The 27265-nt window shown below is 37.8% G+C and overlaps 1 protein-coding gene across 5 annotated transcripts in view; it reads right to left on the reverse strand.

Annotated features, from left to right (window-relative positions):
* Positions 1–27265, reverse strand: part of LOC108494298 — a 192121-nt gene that overhangs the window by 64266 nt on the left and 100590 nt on the right. For all 5 annotated transcript variants that reach the window (XR_001873808.1, XM_017808657.1, XM_017808656.1 and 2 more), the window contains one exon: positions 1560–1778. Coding sequence is in view for 4 of the 5 variants with exons in the window: in XM_017808657.1 (XP_017664146.1) it covers positions 1560–1778 (219 nt within the window). In the remaining variant the exon portion in view is untranslated. The remainder of the gene's footprint in view (positions 1–1559; positions 1779–27265) is intronic.

A 27265-nucleotide genomic window follows, 5' to 3' on the forward strand; every position in this document is an offset into this window, starting at 1 on the left:
CCCCAGAAGCTTACCTGTATCTGCATACTGCAGCACCTTTGGGCATTGCATGAAGTAGAAAATCTGATATGGAAAACATAGCTTTTAGCATGCCTAAAGTGGTTGGAAATGTTCCTCTTGCCACCATGAGATCACGAGATTTGCAAAGCTCATACAATGAGAAATTTGCTGGCACTGTAAGAGACATGAACTGCATGGCCATGTGAGCTACATACAGGAGCTGTAATTTTAGGCAAAAATTTCAATCTAGTTGAAGTGGCTTAAATTCTGTTCCTAGCTAAACGTAAAGTGGTTTGATTCTCACTTTGGTTCTGACTTGTGAGTGTTACCACCATATTTGTTAGGAGCAGAGAGTGCTCAGCTCAGTCTTATGTTGTTCAGGCACACAGCTACAGACTGGGATGCTGATCCAGGGCATTTTGGCTTGAGAACATTATCCATTATCTAGCTGACTGCCTGGGACAGCTGTGACTAGTGGCTTTGAACATGACCACCACTCTCTCATGCATTGCTTCCTTCTGTTGAGTTTCCTTTGTTTTCACAGACTCTCGATGCTTGGCCTCCCAGAAGTTTTAACACCAGCTGGCTGAGCACACATGGGATGTGCAAGGACAGAAGTGAGAGATGGTTGGCTTTGCATTAAGATCTAGAAGACCACCTTAATAATACCCAGCACTGTCCAGAGTCCACTCAGTACAAATTTTACCAATAATCAATCCCACTATCACAGCAGATATAGGTTGGAAAGTTGTACGCTACTGGCTCCTACTGACTGATTCAGGTTTGCGCGATGCCTTAAAGTGAACAAATAAAAAAAAAGTTTCTATTGGAGAAATCGTCCCTTTCCTAAGCACGATTAAAGTTTCTTGTTCTGTAAACCCATTCTCTACCCCACAGCCATATGCAGAGAATCAGGTATATATCACTAGTGGACTTGTTTTCCACCTTTTTTTCATGTAAGTAGTGACAAGCAATGATTTTCCTGCAACTCTCTAGGGAGCTCTAATTCCTGAGCTAAAGTCTATGTATCATAGAGTTAAAATATGTCAACCCATTGTAGTACTCACAGTAAAACATATATCAAAGTTAAATTCTTAGAAGTATTTTACTCATAGATCACTTCAGTAATATGAAATATGGTTTGAATGCTTCTTCAGTTTTGTGCACTTCTTAGGCATTTTGAAATACTTTATCCAAAATGATAAATGATTCTTCTGGAAGATACATCACCTGCTAGGTATCTCAGAAAGAAGAGAGGTAGGCATTGACACAAGACACACAGATGGACACATTGTGTTCTGGGTTTAAAGTTTACATTACTAACACCTCTACCTGATATGTAAATGTGACCTCCTAGGGTCACATTTGCATATCAGATCATCTAGAATCTCGATGCAGTCCTTGATCTTAGTCTCTGCAGAGGCTCCTATCCGGGCTTTCATGTAGAGCCCTTAGCACAAGTCTTAGTCATTGATTCTCTTCATAGCTCAAAGGAACTGCTTTGAATCAAGTTATTTGGAGTAATATTCTGACTGAGAAAAGAGTTTAGCAGGACTTACTTTGTAACAGGTACTGAGATGGTCTGAAGGAAGAGCCATTGGCTCAAATAATGCAGGTAAAGTCTCACGAACCAAAGCAAAACTACTAGCAGTGCGAGCAGCCAGAAGTCCCTGGAGCGCCAGTGTGTGGGTCCCAGCTCTGAAAAGACTGTGTATGCCACAAAATGGAAATGCTCCACAACCTGCCGGTACAGTTTCACTTCAGCAGCAGAATGGCAGCTAGAAATATATGGAAACAACGGAAAGAGTCATTCGTAAAGACATTAAAGGAATACCGGTTGCTAAAACAATGTAGAGTCCTGTTATACAGGTAATTTGGTACAGATTCTAATCATAACTTTTGATTGAACAGTGCATCTGACAGTAAAAAAAATAAAAAAGAATGTTTTTCCATGGCAAGCCTAGGTGAGAGGTGGCTTCCTCACAGAAATCACGCTGCCACTTTCATAAAGAAGACAACAAATCACATTTAAAATTAAGTTTTTAAAAGACTCTTGCTTTCATTTTGATTTTAATTTTCTCACAAATTGCTCTCTGAGGAACACTTTTTCCCTTATTTCTCTTCAGAGGGAATGATAAAAGAACTTGTCATATTTGTACTGAAAAGTAATAATGTTATTGAAAACCCGTGAACAGTTCTTTGGCATTTGGTTAAGAACATTCGGTCAAATATCTCAGTACACAATGTGGGCTAAAACTCCTCTTTAGTTTCAAATGAAAGAGAAAATAAAAAGGAACTTGCACTGTAAAAGGATTCTTCTACTGAGTGTGGTGTGATTTGCCCTTTAAACTAATTACTGTAGTGCTTCAAAGGGGGTGGAGGGAGGAAAAGAGATGCAGACATGCAGCCTTGGCCTTATATTTCCAAGAAACTGGAGTCTCTCAGCTGATTCGAAGCTGAAAAGACAGTAGCTCCTTTGACCTTTGAAAACTTCTAACTGCTATGCTTATTTCCACCAATTTAAACGACTAAGCAGCTGAGATGCACAACTCTAGGACTGAATATGATGTCATCATGCTCGGACTGTTATTTATGTTGATTAAGCCTTCTGAAAGTTCAGAAATATAAAGATCTTTTTGTGGAAGAAAACATACTGGCTTTTTAAAGTGTAGCATATGACTGGAGAAGAAGCAACAGACATACTTGCGCTGTATTTTATACACTTTTAAAGCACTTTCATGTCTACACATATTTCTTAAATAGCTTTATACATTTCTTTCTTCAGCAGTCACAAAGAGAACTGTGAATAACAAGAGAGAAACTTAAAAGGTTTCTGCATTTGTTCTAGGTTTGAATGAGAAGGAGAAATAAAAACACCACACTTGCCAGCCATAGGTCTGGATTTTGAGACCAGCCTTGGCATCATATTACTCCTGATCCTCAGTGTTGAGCAGGATTTATGCGTTGGAGAGAGCATGCTGTCAGTCAGTTCTTTTTCTCATGAGAAGGCTCAGGCTTTAGTTACCTGCTTGGTTGAAGAAGAGGATGAGTAGTTGTCAGAAACACACCACAAAAAACCCACCAGGTTTTGGGTGACTAAAAGGCTTCAAGTACAAATCACTAGAACTTCTTGCAGAAATGTCTATTGGGCTGAGACAGCTAATCCTTGCAGTGACTGTAGCTTGATCTGTCAGGGGTTTTGAAGGTTTTTTGAGACATTGCAGTCCATTTTTCTCATATCCCAATCAGTCATAAAGTCCTACTTTAGAGACTCAGGACTACATCATGAATCACCTTCCTCATACTGTCATTATTTTCTCACAGCAGCCTACAGGAACATCACAACACATTTCATTAACATTATGAATTCATAGCCTAGGCTTGTGTGAGAAAGAGACAAAGAAAAATGTAAAATAAGAAATATAATTGACTATGGTATTATACTACAATAACCATGGAATTCTGAATGTTCTGAACTCTGCAGCCAGATTGCCCTACACTTCCTTTCATATAAAGATATTTTTGTCATCTTTAATAGCTTCCATCAAAATTTACTGTTGAGGCATTCACTCCTTGAGAATAGTTAAGAAGGTAGGATTAGCCACACTGGTATTTTAGTTAGACCAAATAGTTTGTTGTTTGTGCAAAAAAGAAGAAAGAATAATACTATCTTAGCTCATAATACTCTACTCATCCTTCATCAAACAAGCAGAATTGCATAGATGTCCCACCCAGCCTCACCCATTTCTGAAATCCACATCCTACAGGGATCATTGCCAATCTTCACCTCTGTGCCGAGAACACAAGTAATCATGTATTTTTCACAAAAATCTGGATTTAGATCAACACCTCATTTCATGCTGGAATCATTTACTACTAGATGATCTAGGCTCAATTTACTAAATGAAGCTGCCTCCGCATAAGCATCACCAGAGTGAAATGTTCAGTGTGACACCTATAAAAGGTTTCAAGACATAAATCCTTCCTTCCAACCCAGCACAGAGATGGAGAAGGAGCATACATAGCTCAAAGCACTGAAAATACCGAGTCCTCTTTCATTCACAGCAGTCCTGGAGCACCAGAAGTACTGAAAAACCTTAGTAACCAAAATATGGGGTTTGGAAGGTGAGTTTACTTCTTCCTCACTGAGGCAGGACCTGTTGATGCAATCAGCACTTTCACAAGAGCACACTTATTCCAGCTCTGTCTCTCATTGTGTGGAAGCTGCTTGTGCAAGCACTGTGAGTAAAGTGTCGTCACAGAACTTCCCTAAGGTTTAGGCAGCAATGAAAATATTCAACCTGTGCTTTCATCACTTCATTGCTTCCCAGATTACTTCCACTTTCAGGAGGTTAAAAGAGAGCTAATGTTTCCCCCTGTGAGCTATGTCGTCCCTGCTGAGATGCTGGCTCTCTCAGCCACGAGAATACACTTACTCAATAAACTTCTAAATGAAAGTAGAGAAATTCAAAATATGTTCACTTATCAAACCCAAAAGCCTTCCATGCAATGACCCTGCTTAAACCAGCGGAGCAACATCTGTGATGCCTTAGCTGCATCTTTCCTCTGAAAAAAAAATAGCAGCCCAGAAATTCAACAGAAAGCCAAGCTTGATGGAAGTAAAAGATATCAAGAAAAATATGTCCATTGGTAGAATCAAACATTAGTTTTTATTTTTAGAACAGCAATTTTTTTAAGACTTTATGGTTTTCATCAAACACCTTGATCATAATTTCCTGCTTTTAAATGGAAATCAAAATCCTCTTTACTGTTTAATTTGTCAGAAGTCCAGATTCTGAGCGTCACTTCTGTGATTGTGTAACACTTTGACATGAGTACCACCAGCCAGTGGTAAAAATTGGTGGAAAATGTAGCATATGCTACATGGGAAGGACTCAGGGAAGGTCTCAACCTATAAGTGGAATATCTTCATTTACTTTAACACAAATTCTGTTGACTCCAACTCACTTGTAAGCTTCAGCAAACTATTTCTGAGTACTCATTAATCATGTTATAGGGCTGTTTACTGGCTGCCACTTCAAAACACTGGGCTTAAATGATCTCTCTCACTGACTGTTTTGAAAAATGAAGAAAGAAAGAGGCAGAAACATGAAATGAAATGCACCAAACAAGTGGAAACAGCCCCTTTAAATACTTTTAGCTGGTGTTAGTAGTGAAAGCTTGAGGGTGGAGTGATGGTGCTGGCAGATACAGATTTCAGAAGGGATATAAAGGTGCTGTAGGATAGAGAGCATCAATATTACCTTTCTAAAACCAAACAACCCCTCCATCCACAAAAAAACCCAACCCAACCCAACCCAAACCAAAAAAAAAAAAAAAAAACACACCACCACCAAAACCAAAAAACCCCAACAAATCTCAGCCCTTGGGTGAAAACTGTATAAAATTCCAAATGAGAAGTCACTTGAGTATTGGATTTATCCATGATTCCTTGGATTACTGGTAAGTAATTTGGCTGAATTTTTCTGTTCTAGGGCATTAGTTTTGCATTTTTCTTTGAGAAATGGTGCAATAACAAATAGCAGAGACCAAATTACCATAAAAGCATGTCAATTATTTCAACGGAAATTGTTCAGAAGGAAAGAAACGATGCACAGATTCTCCTAAGCTGCAGTTGATGATGATGGTGACAGAAAAGTAATGGCTGATAGAAGGTAGTGTGTACTGTTGGGTGACACTTTGCTGCTAACAAACCATGGTGAACATTTGTATAATGTACTGCAAGACTGGCATTTAGAACTGGGGGGGGGGGGGGTAGATCATCAGCCTAAGCAACCCTGCTTCCTCTCAAAGTACATTGGTGTCTACCAGCTGAGGTATTCAGGACCTAGTCCTGAATGTATCTATTATTTACATTTCATAAAATATGGCAAAATAAATGTTTCTTTGTCACCCATAGAGACAGAGAAGAATTAAAGAGCAAATGCAGACACAAATTACTACTTTATGCAAATTAATTTCAGGGAATCCCATGCAGTCTTTACAGCCCAAGAGTCTGTGCAACGTATTTACTCAGTTCACAAATAAAAAAAACCCCTCCCCACCATCGCCCTAAATGGTGGGTATTTAAACTTAGTGGTAAGTTCTTTATGGCTTATCAACAGAAATAAAGATGCAGGAAATATTGCCCAGTGTTACTACAGTGAAATGCTATCACTTTCAGTGGAAAATCACACCTCTATCTGAAGGCACATCTAAAATTAATATATGTAGCCCTTCAAATGGAAACCAGTTAGAAGCACCACTGATGAAGCATAAGGCAGAAGAGAATATGGTTCATTCCATTGTGCACAACATAAACATATACATAAAACATAAAATTTTATTATCATTAGAGGGATATTATTCTTATTCCTTCTGCATAATATTTTTCCTTTTCAAAGCTTGTATTGTGTTACCAGGAAATTGCCATTATTCCAGGCTGTATGGTGATGATACAAATGACTTGCCCAATAAGCCAACGGCAGAGCTGTGAACCGAACTCTGCTGAGTTACAGTCCATTATTCTATCCACTGGATTCCTAATAAAATATTACATTTTTGTTTATTTGTATGCAAAGTGAATATAAGCAGGGAGAACATTTGCCGACAATATAGAAGCTGTTTTTTCTCATCTCTTTCCAGGACACACCTATGCTTCATATTCTTCAGTTTGCAGGCACCATGAAAGCTGGTATCACAAAGAGTTACAAAGGTTATCTAGAGGATTTCTTCTGCAAGAGAGGTGACAAAAGACCTGAGGGGACATTAAGTGGTTCCTTAATATAGAAATGCTCATAGGAGGATTTGTTCTACAGCTTACTGAAAAATCCAAAATCGTGGAATAGAAGAAACGCTGAAAATCATGACAGGTTTATTTTTCAGGTGCACCTGTGGTGGAAAAAAGAAACCGCCAGAAGCATGCAAAATCCAAAAACACTGAATGAGGGATTTAGGAATTAAACATCCTTGCAAAACAGGAAAAATAGTAATCCAGTAACTGCAATAGTTGTTTTGGTTTGCTGCAAAGAACATGACACAGGTATGTGAATGCACCCAGAGTGATTGTGGCCGAGTTCCTTCCAAGTTCCAGGCTGTGCTAGCTCATGGGAGATGGTCAGCAGGTAGTAAAGTCTGAATTAGCAACAGCCTAGGTGTGTTTGCATCACATGCATAGCCAGGAGCCAGATACAAACATATCAGCTGAATTTTTCCCACAGCCCTCTCACGGGGTTATATGCTGGCACAGCTGTTGCCTTGGAGGGACCACTGCATTCTTCCATACTGGGGGATGGACATTGTTGGTCAGTGGGCCAAGCCATGTTCATTAAAGAGGAAGGGAAGAAAGTGCTGACAGCTTCATACTCCTCTGGATACAACTGTATTAGCCCGAAAATGGTGGACACAACTTTCACTATAAAAGAGTTTACGAGAACAGAAAATTGGTAAACGGTAGCAGATTCATGTCCTCAGTAATGCCTTTACCCAACAGTTTTAGGTTGGTGGAGAAGTCCATCTCCTGACTTTAGCTAACTAAGAATTTCCTGAGGGTCTTAACTGAGACATTCATGAGAAGAGATTTCTTACCAAGCTGAGGAAGGAAGCACTGGAGGAAGAAAGAATCACAAAATTTAAGCAGAGTGGCAGTAGTGCTGGAGGACAGTGTGGTTCCTTGCAGAGAGCTGGCAAAGCTTTGCACATTTCAGCTTTGAGCAGCATCTGACAATGACATAGCAAAAATGACAAATTATTATTGTCAGCCCTGCAGTTTAGGTAGGCAACTAAAACTTTGCCTATTTCATGCTTTACTGCATTTTCAAGAGCTTATTGGCTTGGCAAAATAGTCTGGAAATCTTACAGGAACAGACTTTGTTAAAACATTCCAATCTGGCTGCTTCCAGCTCTGGATGGGTACAAACATGAAGCAAGGAAACTCGAGCGCAGCTTTCAGAACTTTTAAGAAGCTCTGTTTTATATTTCATTCTAGAAAGAAACAAAAGGCAGCAGACAGCCTCTGTTATTCATCCTCATGACATGACTAGGCCAGTCAAGGAGCAAAAGGAAGCATGTAACTCCTCCCCTACTTCTTGCCCTCTGACTGCTTTAAGTAAATAAGATGACAATAAATGAATGAGAAAAAGACACAGCCCACACAGGGAGGATGCAAGATGTCAGCAGAGGTATAGATCTCAAAAAACACAGCACTATCTGTGAAGCTGTTCACCCAGAAAGTAATGCCGAATGCTCAACCTTGTGCATGAGCAATAAAACAGTGTTTAGGACCTGGAGAAGAAGTTTATAGGGTCACCAGAGTAATAAATACACATTCAAGATCATTTCAGTTAAAAAAGAAATGGAAAACTATAGGAGGAGAAATGTTAGACTTAAAATATCTATAGACATTCAGGAGAATCAAGTTAAAAAGCCTTTCATTTATGCTAATAGGAGCAGTGTGCCCTGCCCAGGAGAAAAAGAAATACACATATATATGTAGGTAGTACTCCTGCTTAAGCTAAGTCCCCTGTACCTGATGCGTGGAATGGTTTCTACCTTGACACAGAAAACATCCCCAAGGACATTTGCTCTGTCTGGAGGAAAAATGCAATCTTCCTCCTGACCAAATACGTATCTACTTCTGAGAGCCACTAAACACTCAAACACCATCTGTGAGCTGTGCATTCATCTGTAACACACCAATTTAGCTGGCAGGCCATAGGGAAACAAGACTCTGAAGTTGCCAAGTTAAAATGGCAATCCAGTACCAGTTGAAACTCCACCAAGCAAACAGGTGAGGCTACCAGTGAACATTGTAGCAGAGAGTGATGAAGCTTCAAAATAAGAAAAGGTATTGTGGAGTGGATTGAAAAAAAAAAAAAAAGGAAAAAATGGCACAGCTTTGATCTTTTCTGTCCTGTACTTAATGAGCAGCAGCATCACGCTAGGAGCATGGGTCTGTACAGCTGGAGTCAAACAGCTGCCTTCCTTCAGTGAGAACCAACAGACTTGTAGCTGCTGTGGGCAGAGCAGACAGAAGACACACAGCACATCATGGTCCTCCATTTCACAAAAACCTTATTCTGTCTGGTTGTACAATGATGAAACTTCATCTTACACAGACAGGTCACAAGTCAAAGTCCCTTGACTTCTATCTGGTTTTCACAGTAACAGGCTGAAACAGAAATTGAATTCTGCCTGCTTGCATTGCTTTCCTTGGCACAATTAAATAGTATGTGTGTGAAAGTGCTGAAGTTGGGATGTCAATTGTTAAACCAAATGCACCATTCACTTCATGTGCAGATTTGTGATAATCATGCACCATAGGAATAGGGGGGTATAAAGATGAAAGAAAAATAGTGAATCTATTGATGTAAGCTTGTACATTAAAATTCTTCTAAAACACCATTAGTGTTATTCCAGTCAGATCTCTAGAACCTTCTGTACTGACCTGACAGAAATTACCTTTCCTTGTTCGTAACAAATTTTACAAAGAAGAACTAATCTGGAAAACATTGCTAGAGTCTAGAGGAACAATGGGACATGTATTTAGCAAAATTTTGACATTGGAAATTATTTTTTTTTACTTTATTTCAATTACATTTTTTATTTTTATTATTTTGTGCAGCACCGTGTCCATGAACAGAAGTGTTTGACTCAGGAATAGCAATCCATGAAGAGAATGAAATATGATGTGACCCAGGTAACACCAATTAGAATACAGTTAAAAATAAATCCTTGTGGATTTAAACATGGGCAGACAAGGTAATTCATGAAACTACACCAATAATGTAATACATTAAAAAAAGAAATCTCACAAACAGGAAATTTTCTACAATGTTTAGGGTATTTACAAGGTATACACTGTTCAAATATAGCTATAGCAAACTGTTTTGGAAAAACTCTTCATCAAAGTTTTGATAAAAGAAAACAATATCAAGTTTGGGTGCATGGCTGATGCTATAACACTGCTTACTACAAAAACCAAAACATTTTTGCTTTAATACCACCTGTTTTGTTAAAGAAGCAAATCTATGTTAGGCCAGCTTAATTAAATCTTTAAGAGCCTTAGAAAAGAAGGGAGTTATGAGCAGATGCAGAATACTCTAGGATACTATTATATTTAAAACACCATTAAACAGTTATCAAGATGAGAAAACTGAGATACTGTACAGATATCTTAAATTCAATTACTTTATGAAAAACACAGCTATAGGAAATGTTAAATTGAAATCTTTTTAAAAGATCTTTATAAACACTACTGAAATTATGGTGGAAATTATCCATACAATTTAGTCAAACAAAATGCATCATGTAATAACAGTATTAACTTTTTCTTTTCAGTTTAATGCTGTGTTATTATATTTGCTGCCTATTTTAGAAAGTAATTTGTGTTGATGGCTCTGGAGAAAAACCAAGCATTAAAGAACTAATTTAATTCCTTCTGAGCTATGTTCAGTTCAAAAATATTTCTTTCAGAATGTCCCAGTACTGCAGAATCTGACTAGAAATCCACCTTGAACTATGTGCACTTTGACTAACTCTCTGCCCAAGGCAAAATGATCCTGCATTCAGCAGGGTTTTATCCTGGTCTTCTAAAGGACTTACACAGAATGTACCTGATATAACTGGACCAGAATGTCAACCATGATAGAAATTATGATCAAGACATAGAGGATACATAATGAGAACCTTATCTATTTTACAGTGGGCTGCTATTGGTAGGGGAGTACCTTTAGGGGGTTGTTTACAGAAATCAGGTCTCCCTTCTTTAAAATAAAATATAGAAAGAAAAAGAAAAAAAGAAAGAAAGAAAGAGAAAACTGTATAATTCCTTGTGCAGTGCTCTTCTTCCTGCTTGTTATACTGTATGACATAATGGATACTAGCTGTGTTTAAGGTGTTAAAGTACTGCTATAACAGGCTGCCTGGCAGCCTTTGGAAAGAAATTTCACAAATTTTCTTTCAACATGAAGACATGGCTTTATTCCTCTGGTTCCACAATATAAAACAGAAATTTAAAAGTTGCCACATCTTGTTTCTCAAAAATCAGTGCATGATTGCTAGCTGCACTGGGAGTTTGAGGGATATCCCCTTATCAGAGGCAATCTCTAGATAACATACTTTCCTCTATTGCCCATAGCTGCATGTAAGACACGGCAAGACAAATGTCAGCTTCCTTTTCTATTGGTGTCATCTATCGATCCAGTGAAATGCTCTTCATCTGAAACTTCCTTCCCAAAGGGGACATTTGCTATGAGAAGCAAACCTTTCTTCCTGATGCTAAGAAACCCTAAAACTTTCTGCTAATTACTGCACAGTACTGTAGCAACATATAGTTCTAAAGGTGTAAAAAAAAAAACAAACAGAAAAAGCGCAAATGAGGCAGATGCCATCCTTTTCCTGGTAGAAATGTTGTTTTACAATACTGAAAATGTAATATAATAATAATAAACTCATTATGAGTTTTCTGGCAAAAACACATTTATTTGTGTGTCTATAGAGATAGGAGAGAGAGATAGCATAGTGTGCTGGCCTAAGACAACAGCACCACCGGAAAAAGCTTTAGCTATCAAGAAAGCAGAAAGTGAAGATGTAGGAAAGACACATCCTTTTAAGAATAAAAACTGACTTGTAAAAATGCATAGCTAATCAACACCCATATGAATCTTTACTGTTTCAGAGAGGTTTTGGTATGGCTCCTAGGTAATTGCAATTTCATCAGACCGAAAAAGAACAACCAAAAGAAGTATTTATAAAGAAAATAATCAAATATTTCACTAGCACTGGAGTATGTTGGACTTGATATTCCTAACCAAAAGAAAGTTTTGCTCAAGAGTAAAGAAGGGGCACACACTTTAAATATGTCAATAAGCTTGTTCCTTCAGTTCAAATATAAAGTATCACACTACTCATCCCCTCCATGCACAATTTTTAAAAAGCAACCATCTAAAGAAGACTCAGTTGTGATGCTTCACTCATACAATAAGGATTTTCAGGAATGGGGGAACTGACTTTCTGGAAGGTTGCAACTGAGCATTTCTCTCTGTGGGGGCAGTAACTGAGACACTTCCCCTCTGGTCTACTCTTGGTCAACAGGTTCAGAAGTCACCAGGGGAAGAGTGACAGGCAGCCTTACTGCATATACCGTGACTTCCTAAGATATCTTGCTAAGAAAAAAACCCCCAATGTTCAGGAGCCATTAGACCAAAGCTTCTGAAATAGAATAAAGCATTTGGGCAGAACAAAAGCCTTGTTATTTTGCTGTCTCTGACAAACAGTAGTTGGCAGGTATTGAACTTACCATGCAAATTAACTTCTCTGTTTGTCTGGAATTTTTTTTCCTGTGTATATTTGTCTGAAAGTGTATTTGTAAATAATACAGTTTATTGAAACTGTTGAAAGAATTTATTTTTCTTAAAATCATGGAAAATATGATTTTTAACTCTTTTTACAAAGACATGATTCTGCTTTTTCTTGGAACCTTTAGATTTTTCATCAAAGAACTCCAAACACCTGAAAGACTTACTTCAGTTTTTCAAAGAGCCAGGTTCATCCAGACAATAATGTAAGAAACACTTAAATAACCTTCAAGAGTCACCACAGAGGTGATTCTGAATTTCAGCTTTAGAGTTCTCCTATTCTGCTGAAAGGCTGGATTACTGAGGGAGAGAAGGGGGGCAATCAGTTTGCCAATCAGCTTTAACACTTATTAATTTTCTAACTTTCTCCCTACAATAAAGACAATCACAGTCACAATCCTAGAGGACAAAATCCCATTATCTTAGACCCATAAGGTTTCCCACTGCGGGTCTGAATTCATTCAGACAAGATTTCACTGGCTTGTAGTAGACTGTGCTCCTTTGACTCAATGCAATTCATAACTTATTCAAACAGAAGCACATACAGAATAGTCATATCTTCCTCAGCTGGACAAACCTACCCTTGTCAAAACTCAGTGTGACAGACTAACAGTCCTATGAGTCTGATGCTTCTTCCCTCTCCTACAGCAGGATCCTTATCGTTCCTTCCTTCCTGTCTAGAGATTTTTGTTTAATTGCAAAGCCTAATAACTACATGCATTGACACGGTATTAATTTTGTTCAGCTGAGTAGCCTGCTCACCTTTCTATGAGTTCCCATAAGTTTGGTAGCAGCATGTGGATGCAAAAGCCTCAAGAAGTCAGGGAGGGCAGTTAGGGTGAGGTTTCCCAAGATACCAAAGCAATTTAGCTGCTGAAATGTAACTAGGAAGAACACTGTGGTTACAGGACCCAGACTACTCTGAAAACCTCCTCTTTGGTTCAGACAATAATGCTCTCTCAGGTTCTCAGCATTTTATAGCCTCTTTTTCTTGCTTAGTATGTAGCCTTAATAATCTTTATTTCCTTAAGGATCAATCTAAAACTTACTTGATCCACAATGCATCAGAACTTACACTTATGGTAAAACTTTAGTTTTCACATCTAGTATCTTGTGAGTGATATTTTAGTTGAAGAGCCTTAAAATTATTTTAACACAATACATTATTTTTTTTATTTTTCTTTAGTTTAAACCTGAAGGCAAATTGATTCACAGGTCATATTTTATGTTATTCTTTCAGCTTAAAGGCTTCAAATCATTACAGAAAAAAAAAAAAAGGAGATAGAAGATTTTGGTGGTTTAGTTGTTGTGTTGGGTGGGGATTTTTTTTTTGCTTATTAAGGTTTTTGCTTGTTGGGCTCAAGGTTTAAAGGTAAAATTTACAAAGACAATGCTTTTTGACAGTGAATCTTCTGCTACATTTTCAGAAGCACTCAGCAAATTCCAGCAGCGGGTTTCTAGACACAAAAGACAAATACAACCACTCCGTGATTTAGATTGGCTTTCTGTTTGTGGGTCATGAGACTCACTGCTGAGCATGTCAGAAGTTGGCTGTTGCATTTAATGCAGGTTGTCAGCAACTTCATAGTTCCCATAGAAAAAGAAAGAGTGTACTCTGGCTTTGGTTTTGGGGTATTGGATGGGGTTTTTCCACCCTTCCTTCTTTTGGGGCTTTGATTGGAATCTTGGATTGCAGTTAGTGAATAAATTCAGTTACTGCAAAAGAATCAAATTAAAAGTATGGAACAAGCTGGTGCTTTGAAAAATGTTGAATTGCATAGGTTTCCTTTTTTCAGAGACATCATTTAACATTCAAAATAAATATTAAATTTCCCTTCGGTTTGAAAGTTTAGAGTCACTTATGAAACTAGGAACAATAATCATACTATATTATGCCCTGTCTCATGTATGCCTCAAGAGGGCTGCGACTTGTCGTAGCATGAAGGAACCTGGAAAAATGATTACTTGCTGCTTTAAACAGAAGATGCATAGCTCAGATGCTCATTAATGAAGCAAAGGAAAATTAATTGACATGTCTAATAGTTCTTCTAATATAGCCTCTAAGCCTTGATGTGTCAATTGTCAAATTACCCCTGGCGTTCTTTCTTTGTCTCAGTGATCTTGTGTTGCATTGCTATGAGAGAAAATTAACATCACTTTCCTTGGCCTCTCTCAGTGTAATTTCTGGGCAAGGGTGCTAGACCTACAGAAAAATGAGATGCATGCAGTCCAACTGCCTTAACCTCTCTCCAGATCAGGCTTAACCTCTCAGACTGCAGAACTCCAGCTTTGTGACTGATCTGTGTCAATGATGCATCTTTCCTGGGGCATACAGTGGAAAAACAAACAAGCTTTAAAAAGCCTAAATGTATTAGCCTTTCTACACATTCTTGCCACTCTTGTGCATTCCTTTGACTTAAGTTAGAGTTTCTTTCAGCAAGCCAGGATCCTCTCTGCCTTTTCTCCCCCAGCAGTGGTCTATCCTCTGAAAGAGCCAGCCTCTTTCACCCTACAACAGGCTTCCTTGCTTGCTCCAACATAGGCAGTGAAAGAGCATTCTTCTTAGACCTTCCATTCTTTTCACGTTATTATCACCCAATCCAGGCTGCAAGAAAAGCTGTTTCCAATCATTTGCCTGTTAGTCATCTCTCTGTCTGACAGCAAATTCTTTGATCAGGACTGTTATAATGTATATATTAGGGTCATCTAAGTTTATGTAATGGAACGTTTTAATCATCTCTGCTGTTTCATCAATTGGTATTTCTATCCTACATGAAGTTAGGAAGAAAAGGAAACACAGAAAAGGCATATAAGTGATATATTACATCTGCTGTCTGTAGTATGGCACGAAAGTCCATTGGATTCCCAACATTAAACAGCATTTGAGAACCTCACATTGGCAGATTCTTTAAGTCCTAATTCCAGAAACTGAAGAAATCCTGATTTTAATGTGATTTGTTTGGGGCTGGTTTTTCGTACATAGATTAAGTGATATGATTTGGAAATTAGCCCCCTAGCACATCATAGTAATAAATCACCTAAGAGCCATACTGGAAAACACAGCTCTTTGTTAAGAATGAAAATCACTGCATAACAGTATGTCAGATCTCTACGATTTGGAAAAAAAAATAAAATTAAAAATCATTAAGATATTTTTCATTCTATATTAAATTATCTCAACCATTCTTCTTAGGACATATCTTCATATCTTTAGCCTTTCTCATAAGAAACAGATTTGCATGTTCTGCAGAGCATGAACACGCTCAATCCAATAGTCAGGAAAGTACTACATGAGTACTGCCCCATAGAGCTGCATGTGTGCAGTAAGTCTGAGGCATCTAGAGACTACCAGATTTCTTTCACATTTGAAGGCTATTAGTCCACACACAATAAGTTTAACATGTCTCAAGCACAGAGAAGTCCCTTCTCATGTGCTGTAGAGCAAGACAGTACAGTTGAATGCATGAATCTGGCATTGCCACGTGGGCTGTCAGAGATCCAGATATCTTAAACAAATGTTGAAATTCTTCAGCTTGCACCCAGGCCCAAAAGGAAGAATTTGGGAAAAACCAGGTTCTATGAAGCCGGGTGAGAAATGAACATAAAATTCAGTAACATTTCTCTGAATGTCTTTCTATTATGTGATAATTTTTGAATAATCCAACTATCAGCACTAAAAAGCTAGGAAATACCATAGCTATCATTGTTCCAAACTGTATTGATTTTTGACAGAAATTGAAACAAGAAAACAGGGAAAATATAGGAGAATGGGCAGAAATGGCAGAGAGGGAATTTGCAAGCAAGAATAAACGTGTATAAAAACTATCCACACGATGCCGAAAAAGTGTGAAGGTCTGCATCTGTAAGATTTTTCAATAATACACATCACAGTAAGAATACAATAAGTATGCTGAGGCATAGACAGCAAGAATATTTTCTGAGATAAAACAAGCCAGGAGCAGGTTGGGGAACTGTCCCTGTAGTTCTTCTTTCATGCTGAATCCAACTCCTTTTACTGATGGAGGCAAAGAAAACCTTCCTTACTTCATGCTACCTGGGACCTCACTTTAACTAATACATGAGGGTCTCTTAGAAGGTTTTAATTGCAGAATAGAGATGTATGAAAAGTAGCTTTCTCTTCATGTTAAGATTTTTAAAAGACAACTCTGATCCCAAGCTGGGATGAAAAAGTTGAAGACGAAAAAGTTCATGTACTGATACTTTGGTTAATAAAATGATTTGTTTTGATAATTTAAAGTGCTTTGAAATGATTTTGACCTTTCCAATAGAAAACGAACCCATCTGTATACATTAAAATGTGTGAAAAAAGTAATTTTAAAACAAATTTTCTTTTCAAAATATCGAGATGGAATATTTCAAGAGTCTCCAGATTTTGTTCCAATTATCCTTTCCTGAGCTAGAAGAGCTAATGCCAGTTCTTTCCCACAATTTTGTTTTTTGAAAGTCATAGTTTTCCAGGGCAAAGTGCTCAAAAAAAAAAACCAACTTCAATCAAGAGCAGAAATACCACACATCCTGGATTCTGATGAGGTCATATGCTTCCTTCATTTCAATGGGTAGCTTGAGACAGACTGCAAAATACTGGTGTGTCACCCATTTTGGCACTGTTCTGGCAAGTGTTGTGGCAGACCATACAGGGCACTGAGATTGCTCTCATAGTGAGGAGTGCAAACTGAAATAACATATTCTATTGTGTGATCCAAATGATCTGGGGATTGAACCTACGAGAGATTGTGCTCCAATTTGGCCAGAGGGCTGCCAGAGGCTGTGTGGGAGGACAGGGACATGCTTGGCAAGTCCCTGGGAAAGACAGAGAAGGGGTGAGCTCCACACTGAGTAGATCACACCCTGGTATGCCACCAAAAGACAAAACCAAGTTTTCACCACACAAATCAACCAGCTAAAAGGTGATTGTGAATCTGTTTAATGAGTTAACATTGAAGTACTGAAAACCCTGGTTAGCTGCCTTCAATGGGCTTTGAAAATATTTTTCCCACACATCATCTTGTCCTCCTTATTAGCAAATAAGCTGGGACTCAATTGCAGGCAAGGGCTTGGTACAGACTTGAACAATAAACTGGTTAGATTCATTAGGAGCAGAGTTGGATGACACAGTGTTGGAAACATATGCAGCCAGCCTATGAGACTAGCTTGGTTATAAAAGCATCCACCACTAGTTTATTTAACTTAGAATGCCAAAGGTAGGGAATGCTTGCTGTGAGCTACAGCTACTTGGGCTCTCTCACTATAATAAGAACAAATCAGCACACAATAAGACTTACATTGCTTTTCACACTTCCTTTCTGTAAACAGCACATACTTTCTCTTATAAATAGTGCAACTAAACTTCAGTTTTTCAGATGACATAACTGCCCTGCTGAAGCCACCAGACTTGAAAGCGAATTCACACCATCAAAGTATCTGTTTTCATTTTGCTTATTGTCTTAATATGCACTTGATGTTTTTTATTCTACCATTATTTCTGAAGATTTTAAAATTAATAGTATGCTTTATTTCTAGTGCAGTGTAAGTACTAAAGCAATATATTGCTTTTATCAGAATTATCAATTTTGATAAGTCAATAGTAGGGCAACCAACAAAAGGGATCTTCCAAGTACGAACATTTATTTTCCAGTTTTCTTGTGTGCATTCTTAGCTCTGAATAAAATTCAAGTCTACCAGTTGAAAACACACTCTCTGTAGAGACACACAGGGTAAAGGCATGCTCTGAGTCCAAGACTCTTACACTATCCAGACCAGCAGACTCAGACACAGCAGGAAAGAAGGCAACACTCAGTAAACCTGGTTCATGCGGAGGCTGCAACTTTATTAAATGTAAACCACATTATGGGCTTATTTAAATTAATGGTCACAGTGGGTGCTCAACACCTCTGAAAGACTCTGCACTAGGACTAGCCATAAAATTTTCCATCGAGACTGCTGCGTGAAGGGAAGCTGAGACAAGTAGTGCTTGCCAGAAAACTACCTTTCCATGGGAATTTTTTCTTGATAAAATGTTAAGATTTTGGTGCCGAAAAAATAGAACTGTGTTTTTTTTCAGCAGTCCCTCTCATCAGAATCAGTAACCAGCTGTTCATTTGTACAAGCCCATATGCTGCGTGAGGCGGTCTTGCCAGACCACCTCATCTGTATATACCAGAGGGAAATGCACCAACATGCAATGGAAAGGCTGAGATACCACACTGGGCATGGGACATGCACACAGCCTGCCTTTAGAGGTCTTGGCTTTAGAGGAGTGTGGGGAAAGGAGACCTGAGTGCCATCCCCTACACCCTCAGTCCATGTATTCAGATTTCCACCAAAGAAACCCAGGAGAACAGGGAGGGTAGGGGATCACTTCATGTCCCGCCTTGCTCAAGAGGACCAGAAGACAGGGACCACAGAGGATGCCACAGGGCCTGCCTAAGTCACAGTGGGCATGCAACCAAGTGACAGCTTTTTTGAACTGAGCCGTTTAATTCTTCTGGACTGGATGTTTCAGCTTTGTTAAAAAGCTATTGTTTTCTGGAGAGGGGAAAAAAAAAACCTTTTCTCTAAATTTCATTAGCAAATTAGGACTGTTAACTTAAGAATGGCTAAGGGAAAGTAGCAAGTGGTTGAACAGCAACTCACCATGGTCATGAACAGTGAAAATCTCTACAAAATACTCAACTGAAAACTGAGGGAGACTTTTGTGCTTACAAGACAAGAGCACTCTATTGTAATTGGTTCTTACAAGAAATAGAAATATCTTAACTGAGTCAATGACAATTTTTTGCATTATTGTAATACTTAAAGTGTCAGTGTTTGATGATTGCTTTCAGCTCATAATAATAAATTCCAGACTTTTAAACATCCAAACCAATAAAGCTACATGAAGAGAATGTTTGTAATTGAAATAAAAATTATCCCAAATATAGACCAGGAGGATAATTTATAAAAATAACAGAAATACTGCTGAATCATTTTAATAAAAAATAAATAAATAAGTATGGGAAGATCACACAACTGAGGCAATTAGAAATTGAACATGTTAATCAGTAATTAAAGAAATTAAAATAAAGAATTACATAAATTGGCAGATTGTACCAAAAGCAAATATATTTATACTCAAATACTTGTAAATATATCAATTTACATTTATAGTTTAATATTTTGTATAACCCTCAATCTTGTGGGTGTAAAAGAAAAAACATATTGAGGATGACCTGGAATCACCTAAAAACATAGTCTTGTGAGTTGAACTATTTTATATTTCTATTTCCAGTCATTTATAATGACAAGATAATGATTCATAGAATCACTGATAAAGACCAACTGTGTCGTGTTTGGTTTTTTTTTTTTTCTTACTAACACTTCTGGAAAGCTTTATAGTAAACAATTTAGAAGATAATGAAAGGTAAAACTTCCATCTGAAAAGGTTTGATTCAACAAAATTATTGGGACAATCACTTAGGTTAAGTGTTTAGCCCAGAGGGCAGTATAAAATTTCATCAAAATTCAAACCATGCATAAACGATCTCAAACTGCAGTGTCTATTTATACCACACAACATGTTAGTCATATTTTTCACTGAAGATTGAAAGTAATGATGAAGCAACAGATAAGGATGAAAGACTGAATATGTGCTATGCCACCCATATATAATTCAGTTAGTGGCAAACATGGATTAGAAAATATCCTGCAACAGCATGTTTTCCAACTGCCTGAGAAAAACTGTGACCCATTAATGAGGGAAATGGGACAGCAATGAAACCAGAAATATTGCACATACACAAATGAGCCAGGTAAAGGAGAGACAGTTATTAAATCAGTGCATCAGGGATTCAAAGACAATGAGAAATGAAAATATCTTTTAGGTTTGGTGTTCCTTAAAAAAAAATCACTGGATTTTTTCAGTCCAGAGAACAAAGCAGTGTCAGTGAAAATGGTGTCATTTTTCTAAAGCCTAAATCTTCAAATTTTGGTGAATATTATATAAAGAAAACTTCAGCGCAGACTCTCTAGAATACAGTCCTTAGCCTTTAAGAAGAAATAACCACAGTGGAAAAAAAGTTTACACTCCTTCCTTTTCTAGTTTAAATTTTTGACTTGGTTATTTTGGACAGAAGCTTTGAGGTATGAATTAAGAAAAAGATCTATGATTTTTCATTTTAATCCCAAACAAAGGCAGAACCTTTAGTTGACAACAGCCACTGAAACAGAATAATAACTACAGCACATAGTGTTCTTTATCAGCTGTTTATGAATCATCCCACTGAGTGTATCAGCTATACTCATACATCTGCTACAGTTTTTGCCTAAACCATTAGGATTGGCTTTGTGCAATGATGCTGACCTTCAGCTGAAGTTCTGTGGTTGCTGGATGGTGAATGCAAATTACTAGTTGGCATTCCTTGTTTTGTTATTCTATAAGCATCTGAGGTGCTGGATGAACTAGTAACATTGCCAATTCATGTTTCAGATAGATTGTAATGTAGCACTGAAACTGCATAGTGGAGGATTAGACAGAAACGTAAGATGGAAGCCATATATGGGGCTATGTGTTTGTTCAACATCATATTAGTCTCAGCAGACTCCAAGCAGAGCTAGATGTTAATGATTTGTAGCTGCCTTTTTAGGGAGGAAGGGATTAGAGGAAAAACTTCACAGATATCCTGAGGAGTTATCTCTGAATAAAAGGCAGAGGTTAAAGCTACAAGTGGAAGTAGTGGCAAGGCAAGACATCACCAGAAGAGACGCTACTGAAAAGCAGAGGGGGACTAAGTGGCAGAGGAACTTAAAAACGACTGGGAAAGATTATAGTATGACAGATGCCTCCAATGATAGCTAATTTAAATGCCATTAGGTGCATTATATTTCACATGCAGACAGTCTACAGTGTGATGGAAAGCGTTACAGTAGGTTAGCATGAAAGTTTATGCTTCAGTCAGAGTAAATTGTTATCACTTCACTGGAAATGGCATTTTAGCGCTTACCTCAGCTGAGGATCTGCCCCTTTGTGTTACTGCAGCATTTGCTGTCTTTAGCAAAATACTCAGAGCAGATGCCAAAACTGGTGGAACTTAAGTAAGTTTCTGCTGACTCATTGCCCCAAAAGAGAAATTATAATAAAGTTAATGAAAGTTCAAGTATTAAATAGTATTTGTACTTTATTTTGCTATTCTACACTTCCTAATTTTTTCAAAAAGAGAAATATTAAATGGAACATTTTTCCCAATTAGCATTTTTACATCTCTTATACTTAGTGTATTGTTGTCATTCTTCCAATGAAGTCTAGGAAAATGGCAAAATGAAGCCCAGAGTTATGTATTTTGAGCTGATTTCCCTGTAATGTTAGTAAACAGTTTGATGCATGATGTCACTAGTAGCACTATTCTTTCTTGTCTTCCTCCACTTAATGAAAATCTGTGAAATAAATGCTACAAGGCAGTACTGCTGGCATGACAAATTCCAAGCCAATAAGTCTTGCAGATGCCAAGATGTAAGCTCTGAAACTTGGCATTTGGCATTCAGAACTAGATAACCTTACTATAGTAACTACATTCACTGTATCTACAAGAGGGATGAATAAATCAACAATAATTGAACTACTAAAAGTGTCTAATTTCCAGCGTAGTGCTTCAAGCAACAACTGAAATTAAAAAACTGTTAAAACACAGCTACATACCCATACAATCTTGTCATGAATGCACTGAAGCAAAGGTTAAAAAAAAAGAATGAATATGCATTCTTTGCTAAAAGTAGCGTAGCTTGATCTACAGTAGTGATGAACTGTATAAATGTCAGGTCCCATCTAAGTCCCACAGAGCTTGGCGTTCCTAGTAGCAAGAATATTTTATCGTTCCTGTAGCATTACTCAAAGTAGAGAAAAGGCTACTCCTGCTGCATGTGGAATGCAGTCCCTATTCTTGAAGCCTGGCAGTGTTTCCAAAGTTAGCAATGATCATAAACCCTTGAAATATGGTTGGTACCTTCAGGGCCTGATCCAAAGCCCAGTGAAGGCAAATGGGAAGATTCCACATGGCTGCAGTTTTGTATGGGCCCGGCTTAAAATATTACTTCTGTTGCCACTTGATTTCATAGTTAAGAATTTCTTACATTGTCCAAGTCAGATTTCACTGAATTTCCCATCCACCCATCTTTTCTCCCACTGTTAATTTTTATTAGAAAATACAGGTCTGGAAATCCTTAGGAAAATAACTAGCACAGTAGGTTCAATGGACTGAGTGCTTTAGAGAAACAGGATAGTCTAATAAACAGAGCTTTTAATGTACCACATTTCCACACTAATACACAGGAGAGAATCTACCGTTGGGACACCAGCCTGCTACGCGCCGCTTTGAAAACTGTCTCCTAGAATTAATTCAGGCTGATTAGAATAGCATGGATGCGTTCACCTGGGGAACTAACTAAAAATAATAGCCAATTTACAAATGAGCTAGAGTAGGCTTTTTATCTCCCATGACTCCACAGATCGGTGGCAGTACACTACAATCACATCTCTGTGGCTGCAACACAGCTGGCATTAAGCTTTTGGGTATAAGCAATCAAAAGGAATTGCTGTAAGGCACTGAGATGCTGGGTGGAGTCATTCCTTGGGCCACTGTTTGAACAGTACCGCTATGATCTTAATATCTGCTTGTTTATTAGGGACTGATTAAAAATACCAAGGAAACATATTTCCATTTAAAGCCCCTAGAAGACCACTTGGTTTCCAGGACCAGTTATTGACCTTCTTTTGGGACCTCAAATTTAAAAATTCAGTATTCAGTGTTGATCTTCAAAAAAAAAAATAAAATATAGGCATCATGGATTTTAAACCTTGAATTTACCATATCTTTCCCGAAAACTGAGGCATAAGAGAGACACTACCACAGTGGAGGTGCTGGTTCTTACAACTATCTCAAGGAAAACTGGAAAGTGGTTTTGTGTGCTTATGTATATAACACATGTAGAGACACAGAAATATTTCTCCAAATGCAGCATGCGGCATAGTGAAATGCGTGATGAACCAGACTAAATATGTATCTTTCACCCTCTGACATTTTGCAGGTCAAACTCTATATCTGACGTACGTATTTTAAGCCGGAGCGAGAAAGGCATATTCTCAGAGACAAAAGAATATTTTCTTTCCTCAAAACTCCTGCCACATCTAAGGCTAAATTGAATACTTGTGGCAGGAACATACATCCAAGTGTCTTTTAGAGGATGAGGATCATGATACAATGTTTTGAAATGGAAATTATTTCAACTTTGAAATATTATAACTTACTAAGCAACCAAAGATGCTCAAAGGCCCCTGTACTGCATTTAACTGAAATGCAAGGCAAATACAAACAGTTACCCTGCATAAAATGATACACATGATGGTTAAGGGTGGCATTGTTTCCTCTACATAAAGCAAGCTTCAAAGGGAAAAGTAATTTTTGGATTAATGGGCAAACAATGCAGAACAAATTACATCAGTAGTTAGTTAAAAGCTCTGTAAAATACTTTGCCCTCTATTTGTGAGTAATGGGACTGATGAAGCAATGGGATTTTTTTTTCCTTCCCTAGCTCTCTTCCCCTGCAATTGTTTAGACTGGAGAATTAACAGGCAGAGAGAGCATCTCTGCACTTTGTGAGAAAGACGCAGCATTCAGTATAGCTGCAAAAAAGAATAGCTGAACCAGGAGTTGCACCACTGTTAATGGCATAAAACAAAACACCTAGCATATTTTCAGTCATTATCCCTCAGCAGAGACCTGAACCAAAATCTAGGATAGATCTAGGTATCAGCTTGAAAATCTTATGAAGACAAAGTACCCCAGAGAGCTACCCTGTCTGTTTTAAAAATAAGCTCAAGACAGTGATTCACACCTTCATAACAATCAAGCATGACAACTGTAAATTCCTCATCTGCTGGACTTGCTCTTAAATCAAAGGACAGACAGACTACATTTTATTCAGAATTTTTTAATCAGACTCTCAGACTTGGCAGACTAGTTTGTGTTTTCAGATCCAAGGCCAGGCAAACGGCAGGTCCTCTCTGCTCTTTCCTATTCACCTTTCTCATCTCCACCCTACACGAATTCAGTTTTGTCCAAGAGAGATACTGTGTTCTATATAAAGAAGGACAAGATAGAAAGGATGAAATATTGGTTCCATTAAGTGATTGAGGCGGAGCATTCTGAGAGTCATCCACACTTTTATCATCACCTCTGAGACAAGAAACAAGAATCATAGTTAACAAGGCCCACATTTGCCTAAACTATCCCGCTCTTTTCAGCTTAGCTATCACAACTTGTTCTCCCCTTTGCAAAGCATCTCCGTTTGTACTGGAAACCTGTAAGAGCAGAGACCCTGCTAACTTCTCTGGATGTTTTGTCACACATCACTGTATATTTATTAATAATTATGCCTCTGTAGAGGTATTTTATTCTAATAGAATCAGAACTATCCCACCAGGATCTTCAGCTACTTATTCATTTTGCTACAGGCTACAACAGAAAGAGTTAGAGAATTTACTGAAATAACAAAGTCATTTTACATACATATGGTCTATGCTTCTGTGCCACAGCAGTGACAGATAAAAAGCAGCAATCTATCATATTTTTCTCTCCACACTGTACTCAATAAGATCCAAAGTGTGGTACCCATTTTGCTACTAATGCACATGTATAACTCCCACTTATTTACTGTAGTGCCCTGAAGATGTGACAGTTAGCTGTGTAATGCACTTATTATTTTTATTCATTCTATTCATTAGAGATGATCGTGTATGGCACACTTATAGCTTTGCTTTTCTCCACTAGTCATCAGTAATGTCATCTTTTCTAGCGCATGAAAACGAAACGTTTATTAAATGACAAACAACCATGTTTCTATACTCAACACTTCTCAGTCAGCTTCGCAAGTCTTCTACTCTCCTCCGAGTCTGAACAAACCAAAGAGCAATTCAGCTAGGTCAAAAAGTGCTTTTGTAGGGTGCGGGAACCCAAAATTAACAGCGTGAAATGCCTGTGAGACAGAAATGCCAGCAGTGCTGTCTTGAAGACATTTTGACTGCACTTGTGGCAAAGGCTCCAACAACTTTGTGAGCCCACACTGCTCGGTAACTGGAGAGTCAACATTCCCAGTATTTAAGAGAAACTAGCGATTTCTGTCAAAGACCTTCATGGTGTCACAGTCTGTCAACATACCGATCTTTCCCCTGACTATTGCCAAATTTGAACCATATTCTTTCACTTTCATCAAATAGGAATTCTCTAAGATGGAGGAGGAGAGCAGAAGCAGCATTTTGGAAAGGAATTATAAACATAAAATCCTAGAGAGGGCTAGCTCAAACTGTGAATTGCTCCTAGCATTGGGAGCATTTTCCCTGCTCATTCAGCTCCTTTACTTATAATCAGATGGCAACCACACAATTCCCTTGACAAGATCTCTAGGAAAACTTCAGGTTTGTAGGGAAGCTGCTCAATGACTAAGCTCACTAATCCTTTCTGCTCAAGAACATTAAAGCCAGCAGAAAAGAAAAAAAAGAAAAATCCCAACCAAACAGACAAACATCTCCCTAGTAACTGTGACTGACCATTCACTGATGGCTCTCAACTCACTCTCTCAGCTCAGTGATTTGTATCACCAATTTCTCTTCTCCATTGCTTGGGGCCAGCTCTCAGCTGGTGGAGTTCTGCAGGTCTGAAACCTGCAGGAGGAAGGGCATTGGCTTCCAACTCTTTCCATCATGCTGAACATATAAATAAAATTATCATCAAGCGTAATTGCACTGAAGTCCACAGGCAATAGTACATATTCCCCATCACCACAATAATATCAAATCCCAGCAAAATTAAGAGTGTTTATACATACTGGAGGGCTTTGCAAAAGACTCCTGAAGAAAACAGTTCTCAGAAAAGTTTCATCTTGCATGTATTTTCAGTCCTTAGAAGTTTCCTATTTTTTTTCCCAGCAGTTTAGATAAATTTTGAAATAATCCTTTTTGTTGATTTCAAATTTGTTTCCAAACACTTTATTTCTAATTCAACTTTCAGTAGCAAAACTTTACTACAATGCACCAGAACAGGGAAATAATTCTTCCATTACACGAGACAGCAAAGAAATACAATCTCTAAATCTATGCAGTTCATTGAAATTTTTTCATTTATGAATTATACTATACAACAAAAGAAGAAACAGACAGTTTCAGAAAAATCAGAGGAAGTAGGAATGATGCCATAGCCATATTTAATGATTTGTCTATAGAATAATTTTCCAAAAAGTAAACTTTTACTACAATGGAAAAATCTTCCATGAAACTAAGACTAAAGCAAAAACTGCACAGAAATATGTGCTGATCTGCTGTAAAAATTCAGTCTTCAAAGATGTGTGGACATGTACAATGTAAACACCATCTGACACCTGAATAAGTTTAAAAAAAAAATAATTACTTGTGTCCTGCTGAGGCTTGCCTGCAAAAAACAAAAAGTACCCACAAAGATTCCAGAATCAGGATTAATCCTAGTAGTACTCTGTGCTCATACAACCAAAGCTTAGGGTTGTATGTAGGGACGTATGTTTTAGGGATGCTGTGTTAATGATTTAAAAGTATTCAAAGAAAACAGTGGGACTCCTGATTTCTCCTAAGAGTTAAAGCTTGACCTACCTCTAATTTTGCTTCTAAATGGAATTAGAAACAACGAAATGGTTTAGGTGGACTATCAGAAGTTACCAAGAAATTTTTAAATTATTAGCACTTTTTAAAGCAAGTAATAAAGGGTTATTCTCCTTTTCACAAAGAAATTGAATGTCTGCTCTTAATGGCAGTATTTTATATATAGTGAATGAAACAGTTCCTGCTAGGACAGCTGTAAAAAACTGGTAAAATTTGACCTTTGATTTTGGGTAAA

This window comes from Lepidothrix coronata, unplaced genomic scaffold (assembly GCF_001604755.1).
Source record: "Lepidothrix coronata isolate B3197 unplaced genomic scaffold, Lepidothrix_coronata-1.0 Scaffold23, whole genome shotgun sequence".
Taxonomy (NCBI): domain Eukaryota; kingdom Metazoa; phylum Chordata; class Aves; order Passeriformes; family Pipridae; genus Lepidothrix; species Lepidothrix coronata.